Source organism: Tasmannia lanceolata, unplaced genomic scaffold (genome assembly GCF_043159265.1).
Source record: "Tasmannia lanceolata isolate RefF3 unplaced genomic scaffold, GAP_Taslan_0.1 ptg000005l, whole genome shotgun sequence".
NCBI lineage: Eukaryota > Viridiplantae > Streptophyta > Magnoliopsida > Canellales > Winteraceae > Tasmannia > Tasmannia lanceolata.
The window spans coordinates 11,010,241-11,036,406 of NW_027518682.1; the positions used below are offsets into that span (position 1 = coordinate 11,010,241).

The 26,166-nt window shown below is 42.0% G+C and overlaps 2 protein-coding genes across 3 annotated transcripts; one reads left to right on the forward strand and one right to left on the reverse strand.

The window, feature by feature from the left end:
• The first annotated feature begins 2,101 nt into the window (after positions 1-2,101).
• LOC143877471 (uncharacterized) lies at positions 2,102-21,329 on the forward strand. 2 transcript variants are annotated; one of them, XM_077379518.1, is made up of 4 exons: positions 2,102-4,139; positions 18,797-18,898; positions 19,755-19,857; positions 20,900-21,329. In XM_077379518.1, exon 1 carries the CDS (start codon positions 3,370-3,372, stop codon positions 3,997-3,999), a length of 630 nt encoding a protein of 209 aa, XP_077235633.1. In that variant the 5' UTR covers positions 2,102-3,369; the 3' UTR covers positions 4,000-4,139; positions 18,797-18,898; positions 19,755-19,857; positions 20,900-21,329. The 2 variants fall into 2 exon arrangements, with proteins under 2 accessions (XP_077235633.1, XP_077235634.1); XM_077379519.1 differs by having other exon boundaries at positions 18,797-18,880.
• Positions 10,408-12,298, reverse strand: LOC143876351 (uncharacterized). The gene is made up of 3 exons (XM_077378067.1): positions 12,116-12,298; positions 10,889-11,116; positions 10,408-10,809 (listed from the first exon to the last, which is right to left on the reverse strand). Exons 1-3 carry the CDS (start codon positions 12,296-12,298, stop codon positions 10,408-10,410), a joined length of 813 nt encoding a protein of 270 aa, XP_077234182.1.
• Positions 21,330-26,166: the final 4,837 nt, after the last annotated feature.

Genomic DNA, 26,166 nt, shown 5'->3' on the forward strand with positions numbered 1-26,166 from the left:
ACCTGCCAAGGATATCAAGCCTCAAGTTATGAGCGGTAAATGAGAAAATTCTCAGATTCAGCCATTGTGAAAATTCTTTTACCCACTATACCAAAGAAAGAACCCATATAAATTCAAATCTTTTCTACTCATCTTGGTTTTGCTTTCTTAAGACTTTTGTCATGGAAGTACATCATACTAGAGGCATCTTTTATGACTTACGTCATAAAAGATATCAAACATAATGGTAACTGGGATAACTATTCTCAGCAAATGAAAACCAGAGAAGCTTGAGCACAATCTTTGGGCCAGTCTCTTCAATCAAATTGTTTTCTTTTGAAGTCAAGTTTTCAGAAAATCTTATCCCTAGCGGTGTCTAGAATTTGCTCCTGCAACCTTCAAACCCCCAGCAAAATGCTTTTCACTCGTTTAAAAGGGTCAATACCGAAAATTTTCTTCAAGTTTCTTGAGTTTTATCTTCAGCAAAGATCATGCATTTTCAATCATTCTCGGCAAAGGATGATTTATTCACCTTGTGAAATCGATCAAAGTTGGTCATTTCTTCAATCATTTCAATGAACTTTCCTTTCATTTTGTAAATATTTTTGCCACAGGCTCCGTGATTTGGAGTTTGGCATTTTCTTTTATCATTTTGTATATATTTTTCCCAATGGCTCCGTGATTTGGAGTTTGGCATTTTCTTTTATCATTTTGTAAATTTCTGCCAATGGCTCCGTGTTTTGGAGTTTGGTATTTTCTTTCATCATGTTGTATATATTTTCGAATTTTTGCCAATGGCTCCGTGATTTGGAGATTGGTCTTTTCTTTCACCATTTGAAAAATTTTCAAAATATTTTCGCCAATGGCTCCGTGATTTGGAGATTGGTCTTTTCTTTCACCATTTGAAAGATTTTCAAAATGTTTTCGCCAATGGCTCCGTGATTTGGAGATTGGTCTTTTCTTTCACCATTTGAAAGATTTAAAAGTTGTTTTCGCCAATGGCTCCGCGATTTGGAGTTTGGTCATTTCTTTCACCATTTGAAAGATTTTAAAAGCTGTTTTCGCCAATGGCTCCGCGATTTGGAGTTTGGTCATTTCTTTCACCATTTGAAAGATTTAAAAGCTGTTTTCGCCAATGGCTCCGCGATTTGGAGTTTGGTCATTTCTTTCACCATTTGAAAGATTTTAAAAGCTGTTTTCGCCAATGGCTCCGCGATTTGGAGTTTGGTCTTTTCTTTCACCATTTGAAAGATTTTAAAAGTTGTTTTCGCCAATGGCTCCGCGATTTGGAGTTTGGTCATTTCTTTCACCATTTGAAAGATTTTAAAAGCTGTTTTCGCCAATGGCTCCGCGATTTGGAGTTTGGTCATTTCTTTCACCATTTGAAAGATTTTAAAAGCTGTTTTCGCCAATGGCTCCGCGATTTGAAGTTTGGTCTTTTCTTTCACCATTTGAAAGATTTTAAAAGCTGTTTTCGCCAATGGCTCCGTGATTTGGAATTTGGTCATTTCTTTCACCATTTGAAAGATTTTAAAAGCTGTTTTCGCCAATGGCTCCGCGATTTGGAGTTTGGTCATTTCTTTCACCATTTGAAAGATTTAAAAAAAAAAAATGTTTTCACCATGGCATTCCAAGTCCGTTTTCACACGGCATTCAAGGTTTCCAAGTCCATTTTCACATGGCATTCCAAGTCCGTTTTCACACGGCATTCAAGGTATTCTAAGTCCGTTTTCACACGGCATTCAAGGTATTCTAAGTCCGTTTTCACACGGCATTTCAAGTTCATTTTCACATGGCGTTTCAAGTCCGTTTTCACACGGCATTCCAAGTGTTCACATGGCATTCCAAGTCCGTTTTCACACGGCATTCAAGTCATTCAAGTCCGTTTCTACACGGCATCCAGATTCATTTTATCTTCAAATTTCAAGATCATTTGCAATCAAATCTATCATTTAATGTTTTGCAAGAGAGGCTATCTCGCCAATATATCAATTGCTGAGTTAAGAGTTGGAGAGAGGCTATCTCACCAGCGTTTGCAGAGTCAGAGTCCGGTGAAAGGCTATTTCACCGTGTTATCTTTGTGAGTATCATTTTCACAAAAATAAAAAATCCAAAAATTTGCTTTGCTTTCGGGTTGATCAAAATGTGTTGTCTGTTCAGCTTTAACATTCGCGCGACAAGCACGCTCTGCCAAAGAGGGGCATCTGTAGACACCCCATTTTGACCAGACCCATGTTCGCTGTGTTTTGTGCGAAACTCCATTCAATCCACCAAGGTACTCAGATCCAACCCCATTTTCCACGTTCCCCTTTTACTCCACTAGTGGACCCAACCCCACGTTGCATTCTCAACCTCCCATCTCAACAGCAACTCGAAAGCCCATTTTCATCTTCTATTAATACCCACCAAACCCTCATCGACAATCGATTTCTTCCATCATCGGGAAGGAGAGGGGTGAAACAGGGAATGAGGTGGCTGTCCATAGCAAAAACAGGGTCAAGTTTATCATTACCCCTTTTTGATTTCCCATTTTCTAACCGAGCCACCCCCATATGGGTTAAAGGAGTAGTCAATGTACACTAGTGATGGTTGTCCTAGAAACAAAGGGGGTCGAATATATGGTTTTCTTTCTCATAAATTCCGGTCGAACAGGGCATAAAAGGGAGAGATCATTTTTCATTTAAAAAAAAAAAAGCTCTCATTTCAGAGCTCGTTTTGGAAAATCTCAGAGAAAAGAGAGGGTTTGTGAGAGAGCTTCTACCATCCCACCACTGGCGGTACTCCGGCCACATCTCCGACAACCCTCGGCCATCTTCTCCATTAAAGCCACCACCGCTTCCATCTAACATTTTTGGCGGAAAATACAGAGAAAAAGAGATCGGGAGAATCAGAGAAAGCGAGAGATAGATCTGGAAATGAGAATGAGAGATCTGGTGAGAGAGTGAAATGGATCTGAGAAAGGAATCAGATCAGAGAGAGAGGGAGAGGTATTATTAGCACAAAAAAAAAAAAAAACCTAACTTTTATCAAAACCCTAACTTTTCTTGTAAGTTTTCTCCTTCTTAGAGACCTTAGCCGCCTCATTTTCTGTCCGATCCGTCTATTTCCCGTCGAATCAGAGCTCACAGATCGATTTTTCATGCCCTAAACCCTCTATTTGAGATCTCTGCATAGTAAAACCGATTGCATTTCGTGGATTTTGATCGAATCTAAGCTCTTTGTCACCGGATCGGATGAATGCGAATAGATGCTGTCTATCTCTCAAAGAAAATTCAATACACTATTGAAGGCAAAATAAGTTTGGAGGATGCAGAGCTGTTGATTCGCTTTTTTTTTTTTTTCTCTATAAATTGGTTGTTTTTCAAAATTCCGAAGTAGAGATTTAAGTAAATGTTGAAACCTGAGCTCTGTTCTTCCCGTGTTCTGTCTCCTTGTCGGGAAGAAAGTGGAGATGAAGAGCTTTCTGTGCTTCCAAGGCACACAAAAGTTATTGTGACGGGTAACAACAGAGCAAAGTCAGTACTGGTTGGGCTGCAAGGCGTTGTCAAGAAGGCTGTTGGCCTCGGTGGATGGCATTGGCTGGTTCTGAAGAATGGGGTGGAAGTGAAGTTACAGAGGAATGCTCTGAGTGTGCTAGAAGCTCCAACAGGGAATGAAGATGATGATGAAGACAATGAGTGTGATAATTCCTTCTGCAGTAGCTCTGACATGGGTGAAAAAGAGAATGATTTTTCTAGTATTGAGTTCCAAAAACCAAGTAAGTCAAGGGTCAGGCATGCAAGGCCGTGGATCTCCTCAGCAAAATCAATCAACCGAAGTAATTACAGAGAAGTCCAATCCAATGCCTATAAGCTCCCACAGAGGGTGAATTTGGCAAAGCTAGAGACAGCAGCCCTGTGGAGATATTGGAGACACTTTAACCTAGTGAGCATTAATCCCAATCCATCTAAGGAACAACTGGTTCATGGGGTGCAGCGGCATTTCTTATCACAGAGCAAGCAGGAGGCGCCCACCACATGAAAGAAGTAAAGAGATGAGATCTTAGACGGGAGATGTGGGCAAATTTACCACTTGATCTTTAGTATGAGATGGGATACACCCTCCTCGAATGGCTGTAGCAGTGGGTTCACTACAGCTCAAAGGGAAGTAGAGATCAAAAGGTAAATTTTCAAGTTCCAGTTTTCAGAATATAGTGCTGGAAATCTGCACTTTCATATTTTTGGGGTGTTTAAGCTCAGAATTATACAGATATACAAACTAGAAAGTTGTAGATCTTTTTCCATAGATAGGAATGCATATAAATTTTGTTAAATTTGGATAAGAATTGAATAAGTTATACTTATTTCAAATTTCTGTTGAAAAAGTGGGTTCAAATGGGTGGTTTCTTGTTTTTCGGCCACATACGGAGGGAATTGGCCGGGGATCCGATCATAAAAGTTTTAGGGGATGTTTTTAAAAATAATTTTTATGTTTTGTAAAACTTCCAGTTCTAAGTCTGTGAAGAGTTACATTTGATTTTTGTTTTTGATATGAGTGGAAGCCCATTTTCTGGCAGCAGAGGAGAAAATTGTGATTTCGGACTGTTGCCAGTGAAAATTAGCCGAAGTGGTAAACTAAAAAGTTATTCTTATATTTTTAATAAACAACTTTGATGTTTGTCATTTTTTCAAATTTTGAGTTCTTGAGGAAGAAAATTTTAAATTAGATTTCAGCTTTTTTTTAAAGTGAAGTTGATTTTTGAGCATTCCGTTTCTATGATAATCAGTAATTTTTTTAGCTCAAATAAGGTTAATTTTATACTTTTTCTGATTAAAGGTTCTTCAAGATCCAAAAATCTTAGGCTTGAATTCAATCATTTGCGATTCAAATCTAAAGTTTTGATCACTGTTGTAGTTCTAATCCCCATTTGTCATTAATATTTCTCTATTTAGAGTAATCTTGTTGAAATTAGTTATATAATTGTTTATACTTGTTGAATTTGATCCTAGCTCTGTGATTCCTGTGATCTTTCTAGAATTTATCGATCTTATAATCTACCTATATTCCAGAGGAAGAATGATCATGGAAGTATTCAGGATGGTATTTTTCAAAGTTTTAGACCTGAACCATTGATTTTATTGGCTTTGTGGTGGCTTGCGTGTCTATTTTGTCTCTTTGTTTTAGGGATAGAATCATAGAAGACTATCCAAGTCTCAAATAGAACACCTCCTTTAGGTTAAGGACCGACTTGGTCTGTTAAAAACCGTGCTTCCTTCTCTTTGCAGGGGTGATGAAGGCGTTAGCCTAAGCCCATTATTTTAGGGGACTTACCAAGTCCAAGTATTATTTTCCCTTCATTTAGAAAATTGTCTTAGACTTTTTAGATACCTTGAAATCTTTGGTTCTTTATTCATTATGAGAGGCGATGAAGGTGATAGCCCAAGCCCACCTTTTAGGGACCTGCTCGGTCATAGTAGCACTCCCCTCTTTTTGTTTAGTAGGCTTACCCAGCCTTCTAGATGTTTTAATCCTTTTTTAGAACCCTTTGTCTCATTGCCAGAGCAATTATAAGGTTACTTGGAGCCCCATAGGAGACATGATTTGTCTCATTTGTTTTAGGGGTGTCTTTTCCTTTTGACATGTTTTTTTATCTGATTGACGTTCCACTCGTTTGTGATCATGCTAGTTTACTTGTTTGTGACCACGCTGGTGTACCTGTTTGTGAGCACGCTAGTTTACTTTTTTTGTGAATCACATTTGTTTTCTTGTTTAGTGTCTTTATCTCGGAATATGTTTCGAACTACGTTGGCTTGATCCTCTTCCACGAGGTACGTAGTACAGCTTGGGATCCACATCCCAAGTCCAGCCAAACCTTTAAAAATAAGCATTTTAAATCTTTCAAAATTACAAAAATCTTTCAAAATATTGTTTTCTTCGAAAAGATCTTCCTCTAGAGTTAGGAGCTTGTCCTAGTTAGAGAGTTTTTGAGTCGGGAGTTGCTCCCTCGTTCATTTGTTTGTTTGTTGTGTGTTTTATTTTGTTTGTGTTAGAGTTAGGAGTGAGTCCTACCTAGGAGTTTTACGCCTCCGTCCGGTCAGTTGGCGATCCACATCGCCAATTGATGACTAGGTCTAAGATGCGATAGATCCTACTGTTTTCTTCAGAATATACAGCCTAGCTACACATAGATTATAGGAACCACCTGCATTAGCTTAGGGCTAACCTGCATTTAGTTAGGGCATATAGGGTGTCCTAAAATCTACAATCCATTGGAATTTAAATAATCACACAAGAAGCTTTAAGAACTAGTCCGGTCTTTTAGATCGAGTCTAGGATAGAGGTCTAGATGTCTTAGGCATCATAGCTTAGAATAGGTGCGAAGAACTACGTTGCCTTGATTCTCGTGGAGGCGGGGATACGTAGGCTTCTTTGGATGAACATCAGATCATCTAAAGACTCGGGCCTAGGTATAGATTAGAGTTTTAGGGTTGTATGGTATCGAGTCATTTTCTATATTTTGCAGTGTTTTCTTACTTCATTGCGCAGACCTTATACTTTTTTGGTGTGTCATGCTTGTGTTTGTTCATCAGAATTTAGACACCAATTTAGGTTTGACATTCATAACCTAGTTATTCTTAGGTGACACTTTTATTTCTTTTATGTGTGTTTATTATTCCTCCGAGACATGCATGATTAGATAGACGTCTTCTCGGAGATTTGTGTTCCCATTTCATATGATTCTCGTCCAAAACTCTTCAAAATTATTAAGTAAATGGCATAAGAGACCAGGTGTTTGCACTTGGGCGGATGAGGTGCTCTTTAGACCTTCCGAATTCGTAACCAGGCACGAACCTTATTTTATATCTCTGGTTATCCGTTGCAACAGAGCATAGTATGGGATCCAAGGCCCATTTGCCTTTTTCCTTGGATGGCGACTCTTCTTTGTTTAAGGTACGCCTCGAATCTGGGCTAGTCCCCGAATCGAGAAGTATCTCACCTTTTGTATCGCCACTCATGCTGTGAGGGGCACTTCTTTCGAGAGTTCCTTGGTAGAGCTCTCCATTCACGTGGATGATCCATAGAGACTGTTAGCGCGTGGGGGCACGTCCCTCACTGCACCGATCTCGGGATCGGGGTCCACACCAAGCATCAACACAAACCCCAAAAGAATGAGTGAAAAGGGAAGGGCAGGCTCCGAGATTCCTACGATTCAATTAGAAGTACACAAAGAAAGCCCAATTAGCAGGGAGAAGAAAAATGGTCTTAGGGTCTCACCACACAACCGGCTAGTCAGACAAAATGACCAAGAATTACCGATGCCCTGAGTGAATATATCAATATTGGCCAAGAGCGTCTGAAGGGAAGAATACCCCATAGGCCAACTGGATGGTCGAATCTATTGGGAATCACAAGCCTGATATCATTAACAGGTGGCAAGGATAATCAAAGAGTAATACAACTGAATTCGATTTGTAAGCACAGAGGTATCCAAAAAAAAAAAGTTAGAATTGTAGAGTGCATTAAAAAAACCAAGACCAACTTGCGAGGACCGAGCAGTCCCAAATTAGTTTGTAATCAAAGTATAATACAACTGAAGTTTATTTGCAAACCCCAATCATAGCCCATTCCATCTGCAATCTCAGGGCATTCAAATACATATATCAAAGCCACAACTAAAGAGGACCGACGATCACAATCATTACCCGATGCTCAGGGCCAAAATAGATGCAATAGACACCATTCAATCGAAAGAAACGAAGCAAGGATAAACATCTAGTGCGATCAATATTACCAATAAATGGAAATGTTACCCGAGCTGCTAGAGGAGGAGGAATGACATACCTGAAGATCGCTACGAACCCAGGTCTGATGGCGGGATGCCAAAACGGGATGATCGGTGGAAATGGGTGCGATTGGCGGACGGGCAGAGGCCGGCTGGAGGAGACGAAGTTCGGGGTCGAGCTCCCCCTCCTCTCTCTCTCTCTCTCTCTCTCTCTCTCTCTCTCTCTCTCTCTCTCTCTCTCTCTCTCTCTTTTCTTTTCCTTTCGCGACAGATATCGCAAAATCCGAGAGGGAGGTGCGGAGAAGACTTGAAAAAAAAGGGGTTTGGAGAGCTCCCTCTCTCTTTCTCTTTCTTTCTCTCTCTTTCTCTCTCTCTCTCTTTCTCTCTCTCTCTCTCTTTCTTTCTCTCTCTTTCTCTCTCTCTCTCTCTCTTTCTTTCTCTTTCTTTTGCGACAAATATCGCAAAAAAAGACAGAGAGGGAGGTGCGGTGGCTGGTGGATAAAATAAAAGGGTTTGGAGAGGTGATCGGAGGAGGTGGTGGTGGCTGGCAGTGGAGAGAGGTTTGGGTGCGGTCGCGGCTTGGAGGTGGGCGGCTGTGAAGGAGGTGGTGGTGGCTGATGGAGAAAAATAAAAATGAAAAATGGTGGAATGAAATGGGTTTTGGCAGAGGGTTCTGGAGGAAGGGAAATGGAGGTGGGGATTGTGGGTAAAAGGGGAAGAAGGTGGTGGAGGTTGAAAACGAGTTTGGGGGGATGGCAGAGGGTGGAGGATGGTGGAGGTGGGTGGTTTGGGTGGCAGAGGAGGTGGAAGAAGGTGGGTGGATGGGCGGCGGTGTTGGGTTTGAAGAGGGTAATGGTCCGGTGGTGGCTTTTTGGGTTTTTTTATTTGAAATGGGTTTCGGTTTTTTTGGGGTGTAGAGGAAGGGGATTTTGGGTTTGGAGGGAGGTGAGGATGGAGATGGAGGGGATTTTCGAAGGGTTTGGAGGTGGTGGTGCTGGAGGTGGAGGATGGTGGAGGTGGGTGGAGGATGGTGGAGGTGGGTTCGGTTTTTTTGTTTTGAAATGGGTTTCGGTTTTTTGGGGTGTAGAGGAAGGGGATTTCGGTTTTGGGTTTGGAGGGAGGTGAGGATGGAGATGGAGGGGATTTTCGAAGGGTTTGGAGGTGGTGGTGCTGGAGGTGGAGGATGGTGGAGGTGGGTGGAGGATGGTGGAGGTGGGTTCGGTTTTTTTGTTTTGAAATGGGTTTCGGTTTTTTGGGGTGTAGAGGAAGGGGTTTTGGTTTTGGGTTTAGAGGGAGGTGAGGGTGGAGATGGGGGGGATTTTCGAAGGGTTGGGTGGTGGTGGCTGGAGGTGGACGATGGTGGAGGTGGGTGGAGGATGGGGGAGCTTGCTGGTGGTGGAGGTTGCAGAGAATGGAGAGGATGGAGGAGGAGGTGGCGGCTGTGGGTGGATGGTGGTGGTGGCTGGCAATGGAAGAAGGGAAGAGGAAGAAGGTGGGGGGTAGGCTTGCCGGATTCCGGCAAGCTCGCCGGAGAAGAAGGTGCTCGTTTTTTTTGTTTTTTTTTTTTAGAATGGGTTTTGATGGTTTGATGGTGGCGGTAGAAAAGAATGGAGGAGGAAGAAGGGGTTGTAGGCTTGCCGGATTCCGGCAAGCTCGCCGGAGAAGAAGGTGGCGGCTGTGGATTTTTATTTTTTCTCTGCCTCTTTCTCTCTGTGTTTTCTTCAACGAGAATGAGCTCTCCTCCCTCTGTTCTTGATTTTTTTCTTTGAAAGAAAATCCTGCCTCTCCTCTGTTGATTGATTTTTCTTTATTTTTATTTTTTTTGAATTAAGCCTCTCTTCATGCAAGAACCCTCTTTGTTTTATACTTAGGGTTGAATCCCTAACTCTAATCCTAACCCTCTATGGGGCATCTTCCTCTCCTTGGGTGATCTCCACCCTTGATCTCCTCCATTGCCTTTACAAACCCTAGAAAATCTCTTCCTCACCTCATCCTACCCACACATTTTCCTTGTTGATCCTATGGCTTAGACTCATTGCTTCTCAAGCAAGCAATGAGAACATCCAAGAATACCCTTAAAGATGGGTTGATTTCCTCTTTGCCCAAACCCTTATTTTGAGGAATGAAATGATTGACCCCCCCCCTTTTTGCTCTAGACAGCCCTATCCAGTGTATTTTAACTACTCTTATCCTTACAGGGGGGGCTCGGGTAGAAAAGGGGGCGGAATAAAATAAAACTTTTTTTGATTTGCCTATGGTAAGCTAGTATTGACACACCCAGGCCTTGCTAATTCATCCTCCCTTTTATATTTCTTTAAGCTACGCCCGGCTCGAGCTCGAGACACGGGTTGGGATGCGACCTGGGTTGATTCATGAAATTCGGGTTGAGATTTTCAACTGCCAATCGGGTTAGGCTCAGATTAATTCCATTCATTGTCCGCCTGACCTCGGGATTTCATTCGAATACACGGGTTTAGGGTCCTGTCAAAATGGGGTGTCTACAGAGGGCCATTACAAAATTCACTTTAAAAAGGCTGGTAAGAGCTGTAGGGTCTCAAGGACCATTACAAAAAGAGGTCAAAACAAACAAAAAAAAATAATAATACTAAGCATCTGGAAGAGAGGTGATGTCAGCAGGAGCATCAGCAGGAGCATCTGGCTCCTCATCAGTAATCTTCGGCCTGGGGGAGAGTCATGTTCTGCATCAATAAGTTTGGATTGCAGGCCTGGAGCTCCTGGAGGCAGTCGTAGTATCCAAGACTATAAGCCTCGCTCGACAGGCTGAAAAGTTCAGCCTCCTTCGCCTCTGTGGCCTCCTTCACTGCCTTCTCCTGCCTCTCAGTGGCTCTTCCTCTTTGAGCCTCCATGGCTTCAGCAGCCTTGACCAGTTTCTTCTTCTCTGCGGCCAGATCCTCCTTCAACAACCTCTTCTCCTCCTCTACTCGCCCGATGCTCGTTTGAAGCTCCTGCACCTCAGCGGCCAACTTTCCGTTCACCTCTTCAGATGCAGTAATGGCTTGGGAGAACTTCTTACTCTTCTCCTTGAGGTCATTATAGTAGAGCAAGATCTGAAGAAAGAAACAGGCATCAGTATGGTGAGAGGAAGAAAGGGGCAGAAAGTTAGCAAACGGATCACCACTTCCTTACCTGGTAAGCTGAGGATAGCACAGCCTCCTCTCCTGTAGCTGGCGGCTCGTGAAGGATCTGTTGCTTGTCCTTCCGCAGCAAACACTTGCTCATGATCTCTGCTGCCACTCGGCTCTCGCCTAGGGCAGTGTCATCCTTCAGAACGGCCCAATTGGGTCGAAAGACGTGCTCACTAAGCCCCGTAGGAGGACGAGCCTCAGAACCGGTTCCGGGAGAAGCACCACCGGACTTAGAAGAGCCACCGCCCTGAGCAAAGGGGCCTATTAGCTTCACCGTAGTCTTGGGCCTCTGGGATGGGGGAGGAGTGCCCTGTGACGGGGCCGGACTCCCCAGTACAATCGCCTTTCTCTTCTGGCGCTCCTGTTGTGCCTGTGCAGCACCCTCCTGTGCCCGTGGCTGGGCTCCCTGTCTTATCTTCTCGACAGTCGATTGTTTCTTCATTTCTGCCAGACAAGCAAGCAGTCAGAAGCAAGCATATAAAAGTAAACATATTTTAAAAGACAAGTCTAGCTACATACGTTCTGGCGTCGCGGCACTCACGCCCAGTCCAACTAGCACCTCCTCTCCTGAGAACTCTGCACAGCGGATAAGGCCTGATTGCTCAATCCCCTTCCGCATCAAGGCGAAAGTCTCTTTGTCCTCACTCTCGAGGAGCGGCTTTCGACTTAATTTGGAAGTGTCCGGAGTGTCCCACACTAGAGGGACAGGCCAGGGCTCACTGACCTCCTTATCCTCGACGTAGAAGAACCTATTCTTCCATGAATGTATTGACGAGGGGATACCGGTGATGATTTTGAGTTCAGGGCGCTGGCTGATGTAGATCCAGCCCCCTTCCTTATGCCTCTTCAGATGTGCACAAGCACGGAATAGCGACAAGCTCAAGCTCCTCTCTAACCGGCCGTGGACAAGATACAAGAACCCAGTCAGTAGTCTCCATGAGTTCGGAGCTACTTGAGCTGGGGCCAGTCCGTAGTATCGAAGCACCGCTGCGAAGAATGGGTGCAGAGGAAATCGGAGTCCCGCCCTCATCGACTCCTCATAAATACAGAGATCTCGACTCTCGTTACAGGCTCTGTCTCCCTCTATAGCTGCCTTTAGTTCAAATCTTGGAGGCACACAGTACTTATTCCTAATGTCGCCTAGCATGGACCTGGTGAGGTAGTTCTCTTCGACTAGAGCTCGCAGGTTGAATTTTGGGTTGGCATCCATCCGCGCTCTAGCGACTACCTCCACCGCCTGACCAGGAGGGAATGTTGTAGACGCCTCAGCAACGTCACTTTCAACACTCCCTTCTGCTCGAGAGAGACTAACAGTGGGGAGTGGAGTGGTGTTTAAGTCTAAAAACACCTCCTCCTTGTCCCCTTCGTCGTCACTATCTACAAGATCTACTCTAGCGGACGTCCTAGCCATTACAGGCTCCTGCGGCGGCCTAAATTCTGAACTACTGCTAGTGGAGGACTCCGTACCGGACTCGGAACTCGAATTACTATCAGACATGTAGTAAAGAGAAGGGCTGAGAGGAATACCGGTGAGTGGAGCTCGTCAAGTCCTTGCGCAACTCGAACTACGAACTGCGAACTGGGAACTGCGAACTGCGAACTGAGAACTGAGAAGTCGAAGCTCCCAGAGCAAGAAAAAGGAGAAAAGATGAAAAGTAAAAAGTAAAGAATGAAAGGGGGTAAAACCTCCTTTTATAGCTTTTCAGAGGCGGTGGGGCATTAAATACGACGCACGCATCTCGAGGACACTCGAATGGCGCCACGTGTCCCATATTTATGACGGACACATTCTCCCACTCAAAAATACGATCAAGCACGCGCGTGTTCCTACGTGCATGAAAATTCACATCTCCATGCTCCGTACTACATGCTCCGCACTCCATGCTCCGTACTCCGTACTGGATCTTTAAATCCGAACTGGATATAACGCGTTTCAACAAAACGACAAAAACCAGTCCGGTCCGAACCGGACTGGCCGCAAGACGACAAAAATCAGTCCGGGAAAATCCGAACTGGATATAACGCGTTTCAACAAAACGACAAAAACCAGTCCGGTCCGAACCGGACTGGCCACAAGACGACAAAAATCAGTCCGGGAAAATCCGAACTGGATATAACGCGTTTCAACAAAACGACAAAAACCAGTCCGGTCCGAACCGGACTGGCCGCAAGACGACAAAAATCAGTCCGGGAAAATCCGAACTGGATATAACGCGTTTCAACAAAACGACAAAAACCAGTCCGGTCCGAACCGGACTGGCCGCTAGACGACAAAAATCAGTCCGGGAAAATCCGAACTGGATATAACGCGTTTCAACAAAACGACAAAAACCAGTCCGGTCCGAACCGGACTGGCCGCTAGACGACAAAAATGAGTCCACATCCGGACTCAACTTCCAACCGGACTCCGGACTCCACTTCCAGCCGGACTCCGGACTGGACCTCCGGACTCAACTTCCAGCCGGACTCCGGACTGGACCTCCGGACTCCACTTCCAGCCGGACTCCGGACTGGACCTCCGGACTCAACTTCCAGCCGGACTCCGGACTGGACCTCCGGACTCCACTTCCAGCCGGACTCCGGACTCCACTTCCAGCCGAACTCTGGACTGGACCTCCGGACTCCACTTCCAGCCGGACTCCGGACTCCACTTCCAGCCGAACTCCGGACTGGACCTCCGGACTCAACTTCCAGCCGGACTCCGGACTGGACCTCCGGACTCCACTTCCAGCCGGACTCCGGACTCCACTTCCAGCCGAACTCCGGACTGGACCTCCGGACTCCCCTTCCAGCCGGACTCCGGACTCCACTTCCAGCCGAACTCCGGACTGGATCTCCGGACTCCACTTCCAGCCGGACTCCGGACTCAACTTCCAGCCGGACTCCGGACTCCACTTCCAGCCGGACTCCGGACTCCACTTCCAGCCGGACTCCGGACTGGATCTCCGGACTCCACTTCTAGCTGGACTCCGGACTGGACCTCCAGACTGAACCCTCCGATTCACTTCCACACAACACCTGTCCATCCAGATAAGCGATCAACCACACTTTCCCAAGTCACTCAATGACTTGGAAAACTGGGGGGCAACTGATGGGGTGTAAAAACTCCAGCCACTCACAGGCTGCCACCTGTCCCAGAGCAGGTGAATTCCAGCCACTCACAGGCTGCCACCTGTCCCAGAGCAGGTGAATTCCAGTCACTCACAGGCTGCGACCTGTCCCAGAGTAGGTGAACTCCAGCCACTCACAGCCTGCCACCTGTCCCAGAGTAGGTGAACTCCAGCCACTCACAGCCTGCCACCTGTCCTGGAGTAGGTGAACTCCAGCCTCTTACAGGCCGCCATCTGTCCTGGACACCTGTCCAGGACACCTCACCAGGTTTTCCCTATAAAAAGGGATTCAAAGCTCAAACCAAGGGGTAATGCGAAAATCCCTTCTCTCCCTAAACTCTTAGACATCTCCCCTTCACTCCTGCTCATACTGACTTGAGTGTCGAAGGGCCTGTCCGGAGTAAAACCCGGTCTGGTCTTCTGACCTCGCTTGCCTTGTGCAAGACTCATCCCTCATAGCAGGACTCTCTCTCGACCACCTCACTCCTCGTTCACTCCGGTCCTTCAGGACTCAGCTCCCCTAGTCATCCAGCTCAGCTCTTACATCACTGCTGTACCTGTTACCGATTTTAGGCCTAACAGCACTAAAGGATTATCACTTGCTGCTTAAATGATGGATTGCATGCTAAAATTCCAATCTAACATGTAAATGCACAGCTCTTCTTGATCCCTAATGGATGTCAAATGACATGCTCCCAGGCTAAGTAACACTTAGCAACTAGAAGAATTCCACTGTCTTCCAATGAATTTAAAGCTCTTTTAAATCTTCACATCCAACTGGTGGTTATCTCACTCAACATATGGCATCAAAACCTGCATCATTAAAACCTAAAATCCACTAAAAGCAATCATCTGTCCCAACATTCGACCATCAGAATATTAACAACACCACCAAGAATGAGGACTTGCTTTCATCAATTGAATCGAACTAGAAATAAATTGTCGAGCTTTAAAGGGGTTTTATTCAAGAATGGTTATTGAAGGGGATTTATTCATAGCATCAAAGTGGGGTCAAAGACAATGGAACAGACTTATGGAGTAATGGGTAGTGGTCAAATCAACAGATCTGATTACAATATCGACTTATACATTGGACCCAAATTTGGCTTATGTATATAGAATAATGGCATTTTCACACGCCTCTATCTTCCTTACACAGCTCCCCTTGAATGTATTTATAACTACTCTTTTACTCTATAAGGGATGGTCTTTATAAGAAAATGGGAGAGCATTTGGTTATTGCTTTAATTTTTCCAAGAAAAATGATACTGGCACCTACTTGCTTTGATAAGCCATCCCCCCTTTGACATGATATACTTGCACCCCCTCCTCCCCATTGGACAGCCCCACTAAAAATTGACACTTTGCAAGAGGGATGTCTGGGTAAGAAATGGGAGGTCATTGTGCCTCTCGTTTCTGCTGCACATAAGATTGGTATTGGCATACCCTTGCTTTGATAATGCACACCCCTTATTGCACCACATTACATTACACTACAAATTACACTCTTCCTAATTGTAAACGGATTTTTATGAAATTTTACAAGGACTTACAAAAGATCTGGACCTACTCAAGGATGAAATCTGGGACATGGACCTACTCAAGGATGAAATCTGGGACACTAGCTCATTTATTTGAATGGAATTTACTCAAACACATGTGCTAAGGGTTCGATCAAAATGAGGTGTCTACAATGGTCTGTTGAATTTCTTTGCTGGTTTATTGAATTTATTTTTTTTGATTGGTTCGTTTATTGAATTTCTACTGCTTAAAACGGGTACTTTTCGTAAAAGAAATGGTCGTTTCATCAAAAAATCAGCCATACCCCAGGATGCCTGAGTGAGAAAACCTTTCTGGTTGTGAAAAAAATGAAGAAATCCTTGCGAACAAGGAGACAAGTAGGCGACGGAGGGGATGAGCAAAAATGGAAAGTGGCCATTTTCCCAGAAGAGAAGATTGTATTTTCGTAAGGGCCCGTTCATTTGTTTTCTAGGGCTGTTGTGACAACTGCTAAATAAATGGCGAAACAGAGAGAACGGCATGCTTCTCAGCCAGAGATCTGGAGGAAGAAAATGGGTATAGAGGTGAGAAGTTACTGTAACAATAATTGAAACAAATATGGGGAAAGGATTGAGATGAGGAACGGTGGAGTGATAGGCAGCGGGTTTAAGATCCAGCATTTGGAAACTAGGACCTAGAGATGGGGGAGTGGTAGAGTGATCATTGGAAAATGTTATAGAATTTTATATCCTAATTTTATATCCTCCCGTAACCGATGGGCTTAGTGAAATATTTTTTAATGACCCATCAGACTTGCTCATAGCTCAAATTCTCAGCCAATCGATGGGTTAGGTGAAATATCCCGTAACGACTTATTGGCTCTAGAATTCATATACTAAAGTAATTGATGGGCTGGGTGAAATATCTCGTAACGTCCTATCGGCTATGCTCATAACTCAAATCCTTAGGTATTCGGTGGCCCATCCAGCTTCTTTAGGCTGAGCACGTGGGCCCAACACACCGAGGAGTTGCCACGATACCTAAGCCCGGCCTTTTTCCATGGGAAAAATTCCAACCTTTTTAAGTAGCTTTAGAGTGTTTATTCTCACTAATTTCTCCTTATTTAGCTTACTCGTTTGTAGCTTAAGGATGGTTAAGCTAATCAAGGTAAATTTTCTCAATTCAAACTAACATCTTCTTCCAAAACCAATGGCTGGGCGATTTCCTCGACTCAATCAAATCCAATCAATCGATCTAAATCATTCACAACGGTATTCATGTCTTTGGTCAGCTTACTAAGAATTTCGATCCTCAAGTAACCGATGAAATGGGTGCAATATCGCGTAACGACCTATCAACCTTACTCATAATTCATATACTCAATGTGATCCATGGGTAATTGATGGGCTTGATAAAATATCTAGTAACGAACTATATGCCTTGCTTGGAACTCAGATTCTTAGGTAATCTATAGGCTGAATGAAATATCCCGTAACTGCGTAATGACCTTGCTCAGAATTTGGATCATTAGCCCAATATTTCCCCTCTGTCTCCTTGTCTTTTAGCTCAATATCTCATGTTTGGATAATGATTACTTGTTTTCTTCCCTTTGATTGTCGCTCCTTCAGGTGAGATTTGGTGGGGATTTACCGCTAATGGTTAATAGACTTCTTGGGTTCCTTTAAATTTTCATTTATTGATCTCTAATTGTTTTTGGGTTTTGTTGTATCATGTTGATATCGGTAGGACTGCAACTCGAGCCGGGTTTTACCCGACCCGAAAATAGCCTGGGTCGGGTTCAGGTTTCATGGGTTTCGGGTCGAGCCGGGTTCAGCATTCAAAAGCCCGCATGAATCTCGGGTCGAGCCGGGTTTGAAGGGGCCCGACCCGACCCGACCCGAGTTACATAAGTTATAGTATGTACATTTTTTTCTATTGTTAGTTAAAAGTTAAAGGGATAATTACATTTACACCCCCTCTAGTTTCTGACACATCCACTTCCACCCTATAGTTTAAAACGTGACAAATACACCCTTGTAGTTTCAATTTGTTTAAGGTAGGCCCCCTCAGCTGAAGGTTCATCCATAGATTGAAGGGTTAGGATGATCCGATGGAGCTGATTTTTTGGGCACACCCTAACTATGTCAGGACCCATCAAATGAACGCTTTGGATCATCCAAACAATGTGGGCCCACATTATTTGGATGATTTTTTGGTAGTGTTTGGATTTGGATAGGGGCCCACATTATTTGGATGATCCAAAGCGTTCATTTGATGGGTCTTGACATAGATATGGTGTGCCCAAAAAATCAGATCCATCGGATCATCCTAACCCTTCAATCTATGGACGAACCTTCAGCTGAGGGGGCAAACCTTAAACAAATTGAAACTGCAGGGGTGTATTTGTCACGTTTTAAACTATAGGGGTGGAAGTGGATGTGTCAGAAACTAGAGGGGGTGTAAATGTAATTATCCCAAAGTTAAAAGTGAAAACCCACGCACCCACTGTTACTGTATGTGAGTGTAATTTCTGCTTCTATGAGTTGAGTTGATTCAAGTGTTTGATTCAGCATTGTTTGATTGTAATTACAACATTGTTTGATTCAAGTGTGATGTGAGTGTAATTTCTGCTTCTATGAGTTGAGTTGCCTTGCCAAACAAGAATTTTCCTTAAAAATTTGCGTAAACGGGAAAAAACCCGACCCGACCCGAACCAACCCGAGATTTATCATGGGTAGGGCCGGGTTTGGGAATCGTGGGTTTTCCGAAAAAAAACCTGACCCGACCCGACCCGAGATATTTCTCGGGTAGGCTTGGGTTCTACAAAACCCGACCCGCCCGACCCGAGTTGCAGCCCTAGATATCGGTATATGTCGTGGTGTCAGAATCTCTCTATGGTTTGTTTGGTGATTTTTCATGGAAAATTTGGAATGGGAGCTGGAACTGAGGATGGATCAGAGGGAGTGGGATACGTTCCAGTTAGACCCAGAAAGCAATTTTTCTTTTCATTTTCAGTATCTATTGGTTTTGAGTTTATGAGTTTATTATTTATGGTTTTCTACTTTTCTTTGTATTGGGTTGGGGAAAATACAAAGGCCCACATGTTTTGGTGGCTTTATCGAAGTCCAAAGAGAGTTGAAAATGATTCAAATCCGTGGCCAATAGTACTGTGGTTGCAAGTAGGCCCTGTAAGTCTTCTTTTTTTTGTACTAACAAAAAGAAGGAGATCTCTTTACACTTTTGATTTGATAAATAAGTACTTTTTGTTGAATGACTTTAACTTTTGGATTTGGATACAGGGAGCCTCTGGAGTTGGTATTGGGAATTTTCAAGAGATTGGGCCATTGGATACTTTGAAACCTCGAAATTCGACTTGGTTGCAGGCATGTCTTTTGTTTGTGGTAATTTGTCTCTTTTTCTGTGTTTTTTTTAGAAATTAACAATGAAGTGGAATTGAAAAAAGGGAAGATTCTATGTCTTATCTCTGTAATGTAATGAAGGATAATCCAGTAGGAACTTTTCTTATAAACTAACCATGAATTGGAAGTAAAAAAAGAAGATTTTTTGTCTTATGATCTGTAATGTAATGTAGGATAATCCAGGAGGAACTTTTCTTTACAAACTAACCCATGAATTGGAAATGAAAAAAAAAGGAAGATTCAATTGAAGGTTTCTGTAAGTAAAAATTGATTAAGATCGGTTCAAGTTATCTTGTTTTGGGTGTAAAAATAGTAGGATGTTTTCGAAATATTTTACCTTTCCAAACTGTTCCTAAAAATTCTTGTAATCCAAACAGGGCCCTTTTTTTAAAATTGGTCTGTACAGGGCCTTGGTTTCAAGAAAAACGTTTCTGACAGAAAAAGTTTCTCAGAATTTTTTTTTCTTTCCACAATTTAGAGGGAAATGATATGATTAAGGTTAGTTTACAGGGATATTGTCATAAACTGAAGATCTCTCTTAAGTAAAAATTATCAATGGTTGCTCCGAATGATCCTTTCTAATATGTAAAATAAACTAGGAAATTTTAGAAATTTTTTTCTTTCCAAACCATGAAAATAAGACTTCACAGGCTTGTATTCTCAGCTGAGCAAGTGAGTAAAAGATTTTCTTTCTGAAATGTACTCATTTATGAAAAGGTGGACATGATATCATGGTAAACTTTTCTTCTTTTGCTTGCTTCATCGAGATTCTCCCATTATTCAAAAGATGGGTTGCATTTTATCATCCTATTTTATTTTATATATTTTTATATTTCAGCTGAAATGGACAAGAGAGGCAATTTGCATTACCACAAGTGGCAGCAAATACTAGAACAGTGTCACTAGCATTCACCTTTGGAGCACTCACTCAACGGATCAAGGTCCTTATTTCATTTCTATACCAAACACTATTTTATTAAGTTCCTTGGGGTTTTTATTTCTTTCATACACTTTACAACTTCAATTAGATTCTGAGACTGTCTTTAAAGGTACCATATTATATCAGATACTCAGTTTTTTACTATTTGAAAGAGAGTAGATATACAGGCATTTGGTAACGTGATAAAGCATACTAGTTTTCATTGCATACAAATAGTGTTTCGTATTTGGTAAGGTGATATAGGACAGAGTTCTTTGGTAACGTGATAAAGGACAGAGTTCTGCACACATATACTGGTTTTCTTTGCATACACAAACAGAGAGTTCTAAACACATGTACTGGTTTTCTTTGCTCGTAATTTCTTGTTTGGAAGCTATCATTGAGGACCATAACTGCCGCCCATTTGCATGCCTGGAACCCATATCTGGTATAGCAGAGCCCTACGCGATGGGGATGTTCTCTGTGGGGATAGCAATCCGGGGTTGGGTTTATTTTATCCTTGGATTGGCTTGCTCGCCTCCGTTCACATCGAGAACAGCTCCAATGGGTCTGAATAACAATGCAAGCAGGTAACCAATCCCAAGAAAGTTTGAAGAACCATCTTCAAGATCATGTAGAACTTTTAGTGATCCCAAGGCATCTCTCATTCCCTCACCAAAAATCTCTCACTCAACCCTCAATCTCCAAAGAAAAACATCAAGGAGGATTCAACTTCTACTGTGTTGTGATCATTGTTAGTTTATTTTCTCATTTGAAATATTTATGGTTTCCATGGAGTAATCTCATTCATTTTGGTTTGAGGAGTTATGATATCTTCTATTTGGAGTGCTTTTTTAATTGTTATCAAGACCTGTAGAAGGTAAAGATTATTCTTCAAAGAAAACTATCTCAGGTGGGGTCTACCTCATGAATGCTTATTTTTCTTTTAAGATTGAAGAAGAGGCGGAATAAATTGATGAATTCCTCTATTTTTTTCACAAATGCAGCTCGTCTTTTCTTAATACATGATATTGATGAATTCCTCTATTTTTTTCCTTGTACAGCTTGTCAAGTGGGACCATGGTGAAAAGTCTCTCTGGGATTCTTCTTCAAATGTTGTTACTCATTGATCCTTAGGCAAGTTTAGCAGCTGTTGAAGAAAAGACAAGCTGAGGTTGTGCACTTATCAAAACATGGTAGTGCCAATATCATTAGGCAAATGTGTACATCAGCAATGGTTGTAAAACAGAAAAGACAAGCTCAGTTTGTGCACTTATCAAAACTTGGTAGTGCCAGTATTGATAACCAAAGCTGTCTGCCAAGTGGTTGTAAAACAGAAAATACAAGCTGAGTTTGTGCACTTATCAAAACATGGTAGTGCTAATATCGATAGCCAGAGTGTTTAAACATGTTTTGCCAACAGTGGCTGTAACTGTATTTTTTCTTCCTTGTAATTGCATTTGAAGAATGGTTTATAAAGCTGTAATTCTTTCATCTAAGGGTGTTTTGGTCATTATAAGTTGTGTGATTAATCACTTAATAAATGATGCATCAGAACACAATTATATGATATAGATTATTTTCATCATAGGTGATTATCACAATCAGTTCCCATAATTACAATAGGCTGGTTCATAACCCCAAAAGAACAGGGCCTTAAACACCTAGGTGGTTAAGATCAGAGTGGGCAGTTTTATTTCTTTGCACTTTCTATTTTCGCTTAAAATGGGATAAAAAGGATCGATGCATCCTCTTCATTCGTTTTTTGATATGCGAACTTCCACGAAAGGGTGGTTGAGTCAAAAAGTATAGGGGCTTTATTTCATGGGTAAGCTTGGGTTTGGCCGACCCCTACCAGTGTATTAGAATTATAAAAGATTTAGTACAATATCAAAGAAGAGAGGGAAGATATTGAGTCACGAGAAGGTGCCAAATGGCTGGACAATAAGGACAACATCATTTCCCTGTTTTTTAACCCACTTCTCACTAGGTCCTGACTCATGCCCACTCACTTTTCTGCCTCTCCCACCCTCCTTGTCCCTTTCCCACCACGACAAACAAACATTCCAACCAAAAACCTTTCATAGCTCCCAAACATGGCCCTAAAAGGCAACTTTATCTCAATGTGAAGGAATGTAAACAGTTTGGAGGAGGTTTGAGGAGATAGGATTCGATGGGCATCGGTCTCTCTCACCTCTACATATGTATAACTCCTCATGTCCCCTACTCGAGTCATGTATGATAGACCTATTTGATTCTTTGCACTTTTACATCTACCTGGAACCACGTCTTCCAAGCTCATTAAGGCCTGTTCGTTTTAGATTATGAAAACCGATTGTGAGTGCTGAACCGGGACTCAGATTTAAACAGAATTTTCATTTAATAATAGGTTCCACACTCACAATCGGTGGACATAATCTTAAATGAACAGGGTCTAAGTGAGGAGCTTCATCAGAGAGAGGAGGCCGTTCACAACTGCAAGCTTGGCTCGTACGGGTCTAGTAATTGGTTTGGGGCTCACAATCGGTTGTCATGATCTTAAACAAACAGGGCCTAAGAATGGCTGTTTGGTTGCATGACGTTAGCTGGGAGATACAAGAAGAGGTCAAAGGGAATTAGACAAGCATGGAAGATGGGGAGAAGATTAGGAGGAAGAGTGGAGGTTTTGTTTGGTTGCGTGAGAAGATTAGCGGAAGATTTAGGGTGTTGTTACCAAAATAAAGAGTGGAAGAGAGAGAAAGAGAGAGAATAAGATAAGAATCATCTCCTAATCTCCCACACAAATTCCACCATTTTGGTGAACAATGGGAAGAAGATTAGAAGAGGAAACATTGCCGCCACGTAGACAAAAAGATCATAATGATGTCTAGAAGTTGTTTGGTGGTTAAAGTGGAAAATGGCAACCAAACATGTTTTGGGAAGATCTTCGGAAGATTATCTTCCGATGATCTCCCTAAAATAAGCAACCAAACAGGGTTGGTGAATCTCTGCCGTAGAGGAAATCTGGTTGGCCCTCTCTATTTTAATATTAACAAGTGTAGGTATTCTTTTTTGTAAAACGAAAGTCTAGGCCATATGTATTGGTCAACTACTGCTAGCCATGTAAACAATGTTACCAATTATGAACAAGTGGGCATTATATTGTCTGTAGATTATACCATTTGATGGGATTATAGAGAGGAAGGAGAAAATAAAGCATAAATAGATTGAAGAGACTAAGAGTGTTGGAGTATAAATGATTAAATAACACCAACTCTAACAGCTTAAGCTTTTGGAGTAACTGGTTGATTCACATGGTAGTAGAGCTATTGCCTCACGGCAGGTCCTAGTTTTAAAACCTAGCAACTCCTTCATCTAAAAAATTCATGTGTACGACCAACCCAAAGAAGAGTGGCCACACTTGAAGGGGAGTGTTGAAGTATAAATGTTTAAAAAACACCAACACTAACAACTTAAGCTTTTGGAGTAATTGGTAGGTTCACAAAAAAAGCACTCTTACAACTTAACCTTTTGGAGTAATTGGTAGGTTCACAAGGAGAGAAGTTATGATCATTTTAAAAATATGTTGGGTTTAAGGTGATTGTTTTCTCCTCTCACTATTTGATTTCTCTTCTTGGTTTTGATGATTCACAACTGAGGGAGTAGGCTATTCGAAAAGCCCCCTTAACCACGTCCGGCGGTTATGACGACCTTTTTGACCAACCGTACACTAAACTATAATGGTCAAAACCACATATCGTTTTTCACCCCTAGGTCATTGATTATTGGCTTCTCATTTAATGGAGTTAGGGCTGCAACTCGGGTCGGGTGGGTCAAGTTTTGAAGAACCCAACCCTACCCGAGAAATGTCTCGGGTCGGGTCGGGTCGGGTTTTTTTCCAGAAAACCCACGATTCCCAAATCCGGCCCTACCCATGATAAATATCGGGTCGGGTCAGGTTTTTTTTACGTTGATGCAATTTTTTTAGGAAAACTCTTGTTTGCAAGGCAACTCAACTCATAGAAGTAGAAAAACTCAAGCATGGCAAACTCTATAATGCATTAACTAATAACTAGTCCAAAGAGAATAAATTGATGCATTACCAAATGAAAATGATTATACTCATAGGAGATAAACAACAAACTATTTAGTGCATTAACTATTTAGTTCAAACCTGAAACCCTAGAGCTAAAGGGGGGAAAAGAACAAAAGATGAAAAGAGTCCCTGTGATTGCGTGCATGCGTGAGTTTTACTTTTAGTTTTCACTTTTAAAACAACAAAGTTTTAGAAAAAAAAAATACATACTATAACTTAAGTAACTCGGGTCGGGTCGGGCCCCTTCAAACCCGGATCGATCCGAGATTCATGTGGGCTTTTAGATCGTAGACCCGGCTCCACCTGAAACCCAAAAAAACATGAACCCAACCAAAGCTATTTTCGGGTCGGGTCGATGCGGGTCGGGCAAAACCCGACCCAAGTTGTGGCCCTAAATGGAGTCTTGTTGCACCTCCATTCACGACGTATACATGTACATCTTTGTTTAGTAGAAACCATGGTTTTAAATTTCGACCGAAATCTGAAATTTCGGTGGGGACCGAAACCGAAATATGCCGAAATTCATTATTTCGCCATTTTTTCAGAAATTTCGGTAATTTCGGTCCGAAATTTCAGTAATATGCCTTTTTTAATTTTAAAAAAAAGGAGTTATAAAATTTTGGAATTTCGGTTCAAAATTTTGGAATTTCAGGAATTTCGAACCAAATTACCAAATTTCGGACCGAAATTTTGGATTTCGCAAAATTTCAGTTTTCGGTGGGGTCCGAAACGGTTACCAAAACCGAAATTTTAAACCATGATAGAAACACTGCTTTTGTCTTAGTTGATACAAACATTGCTTCATGTTTAACAATCCTTATTAGTTGGTCCATCCCTGCAACAAGTCAATCCTTGTTAGTTGGTGCATCCATGCACCAAGTTTTTTGTGTAGTTCAATCAACATGCCTGAGAGACAGAGGACCTTCGCAACTAACAACATGTCCTATACGTGATCTAGTATCATCTAAGAAGGATAGCCAATCAATAGAACAACTTATCCAAGGATTTCTGTCCCGGTTGAGAAAAGGGATATCAAGTCTATCACAGGATAAAACTTGTAAATGCTGGACAACGTGGCAATGTTGCATTGAGCAGGAAATCAGATTCTTTAAATGGTGTGTCATAACTCATAAATACCTGATGTTGATGTAGAAACCCCACCCGGGCAGTTATTACTTATACCTTGCCAGTCATGATGGAGCATTTTCATCTCTCTATCAAAGAAGCACTACTTTGGTCCCACTCTCATCAGATGATTTTAGAGGTTTTTTTATTTGAGGAAACAACGGACAGAAATAAACCCAGGATAAAAAAAAACAATGTCAACAAACCAGAGATAAAACTAATCCAGAACAACCTATCCATTTTATTTATTTTTTATTTTTTTTTTGAAATGGTGGGCTTGGTTGTGTGTAAAAAAAGTAGGATTTTTGAAATATTTTTCCTCTCAAAACTTTGCACACATCGAAACATGGGCTAATATTGAGGCACATTGCCATGTGTGTATAGCGATTTTCTCCTTAGATACTGTTGGCCATGTACTTAGAAGTGAGATTGGATCATTTTACATGTGTGGTCTAGATTGATGATACATGTTATGATACATTTGGTTGTATTTGTTTTTCTTGTAAACCATTGATTTCTAGGCAAACAATGAAATTTCTGTCCTGTTCTTCATCCACAATGAGAGCTATTCGATGAATGGTTTATATCATTGTACGAATGTTGATGTTATGATTTGAAAAACAGTACTAGGTTATTTTCTAAGTTTCTTCAAATGGCTACATATTACTTTTAAATTTTTGGTCTAACAAAATTTCATTTCAGTGAGTTGTAATCATGGTTTTAAATTTCGACCGAAATCCGAAATTTCGGATGACAGAAACCGGTATTTGGCGAAATTAGAAATTTTGCCATTTTTCGGAATTTCGGTCCGAAATTTCGAGAAAATGCCTTTTTTATTTTTATTTTTTAAAGTGTTACAAAATTTCGGCAGAAATTTCGGAATTTCGGTCCGGAATTTCGAACGTGAGTACCAAATTTCCACCGAAATTTCTTTTCTGGTTTTTCGGAAGTCCGAAACCGGTACCGAAATCGAAATTTTAAACCTTGGTTGTAATCAATAAAATAAATTACCTAACAAAAAATCAATAAAATAATATGTTGGGAAAATTCTAATCATGAGTGGCATCGGATGTGAAAAATGAGTGGGATATCTTATTTGTCAATAAACTTTTTTTTAAATGGATTTGTCAA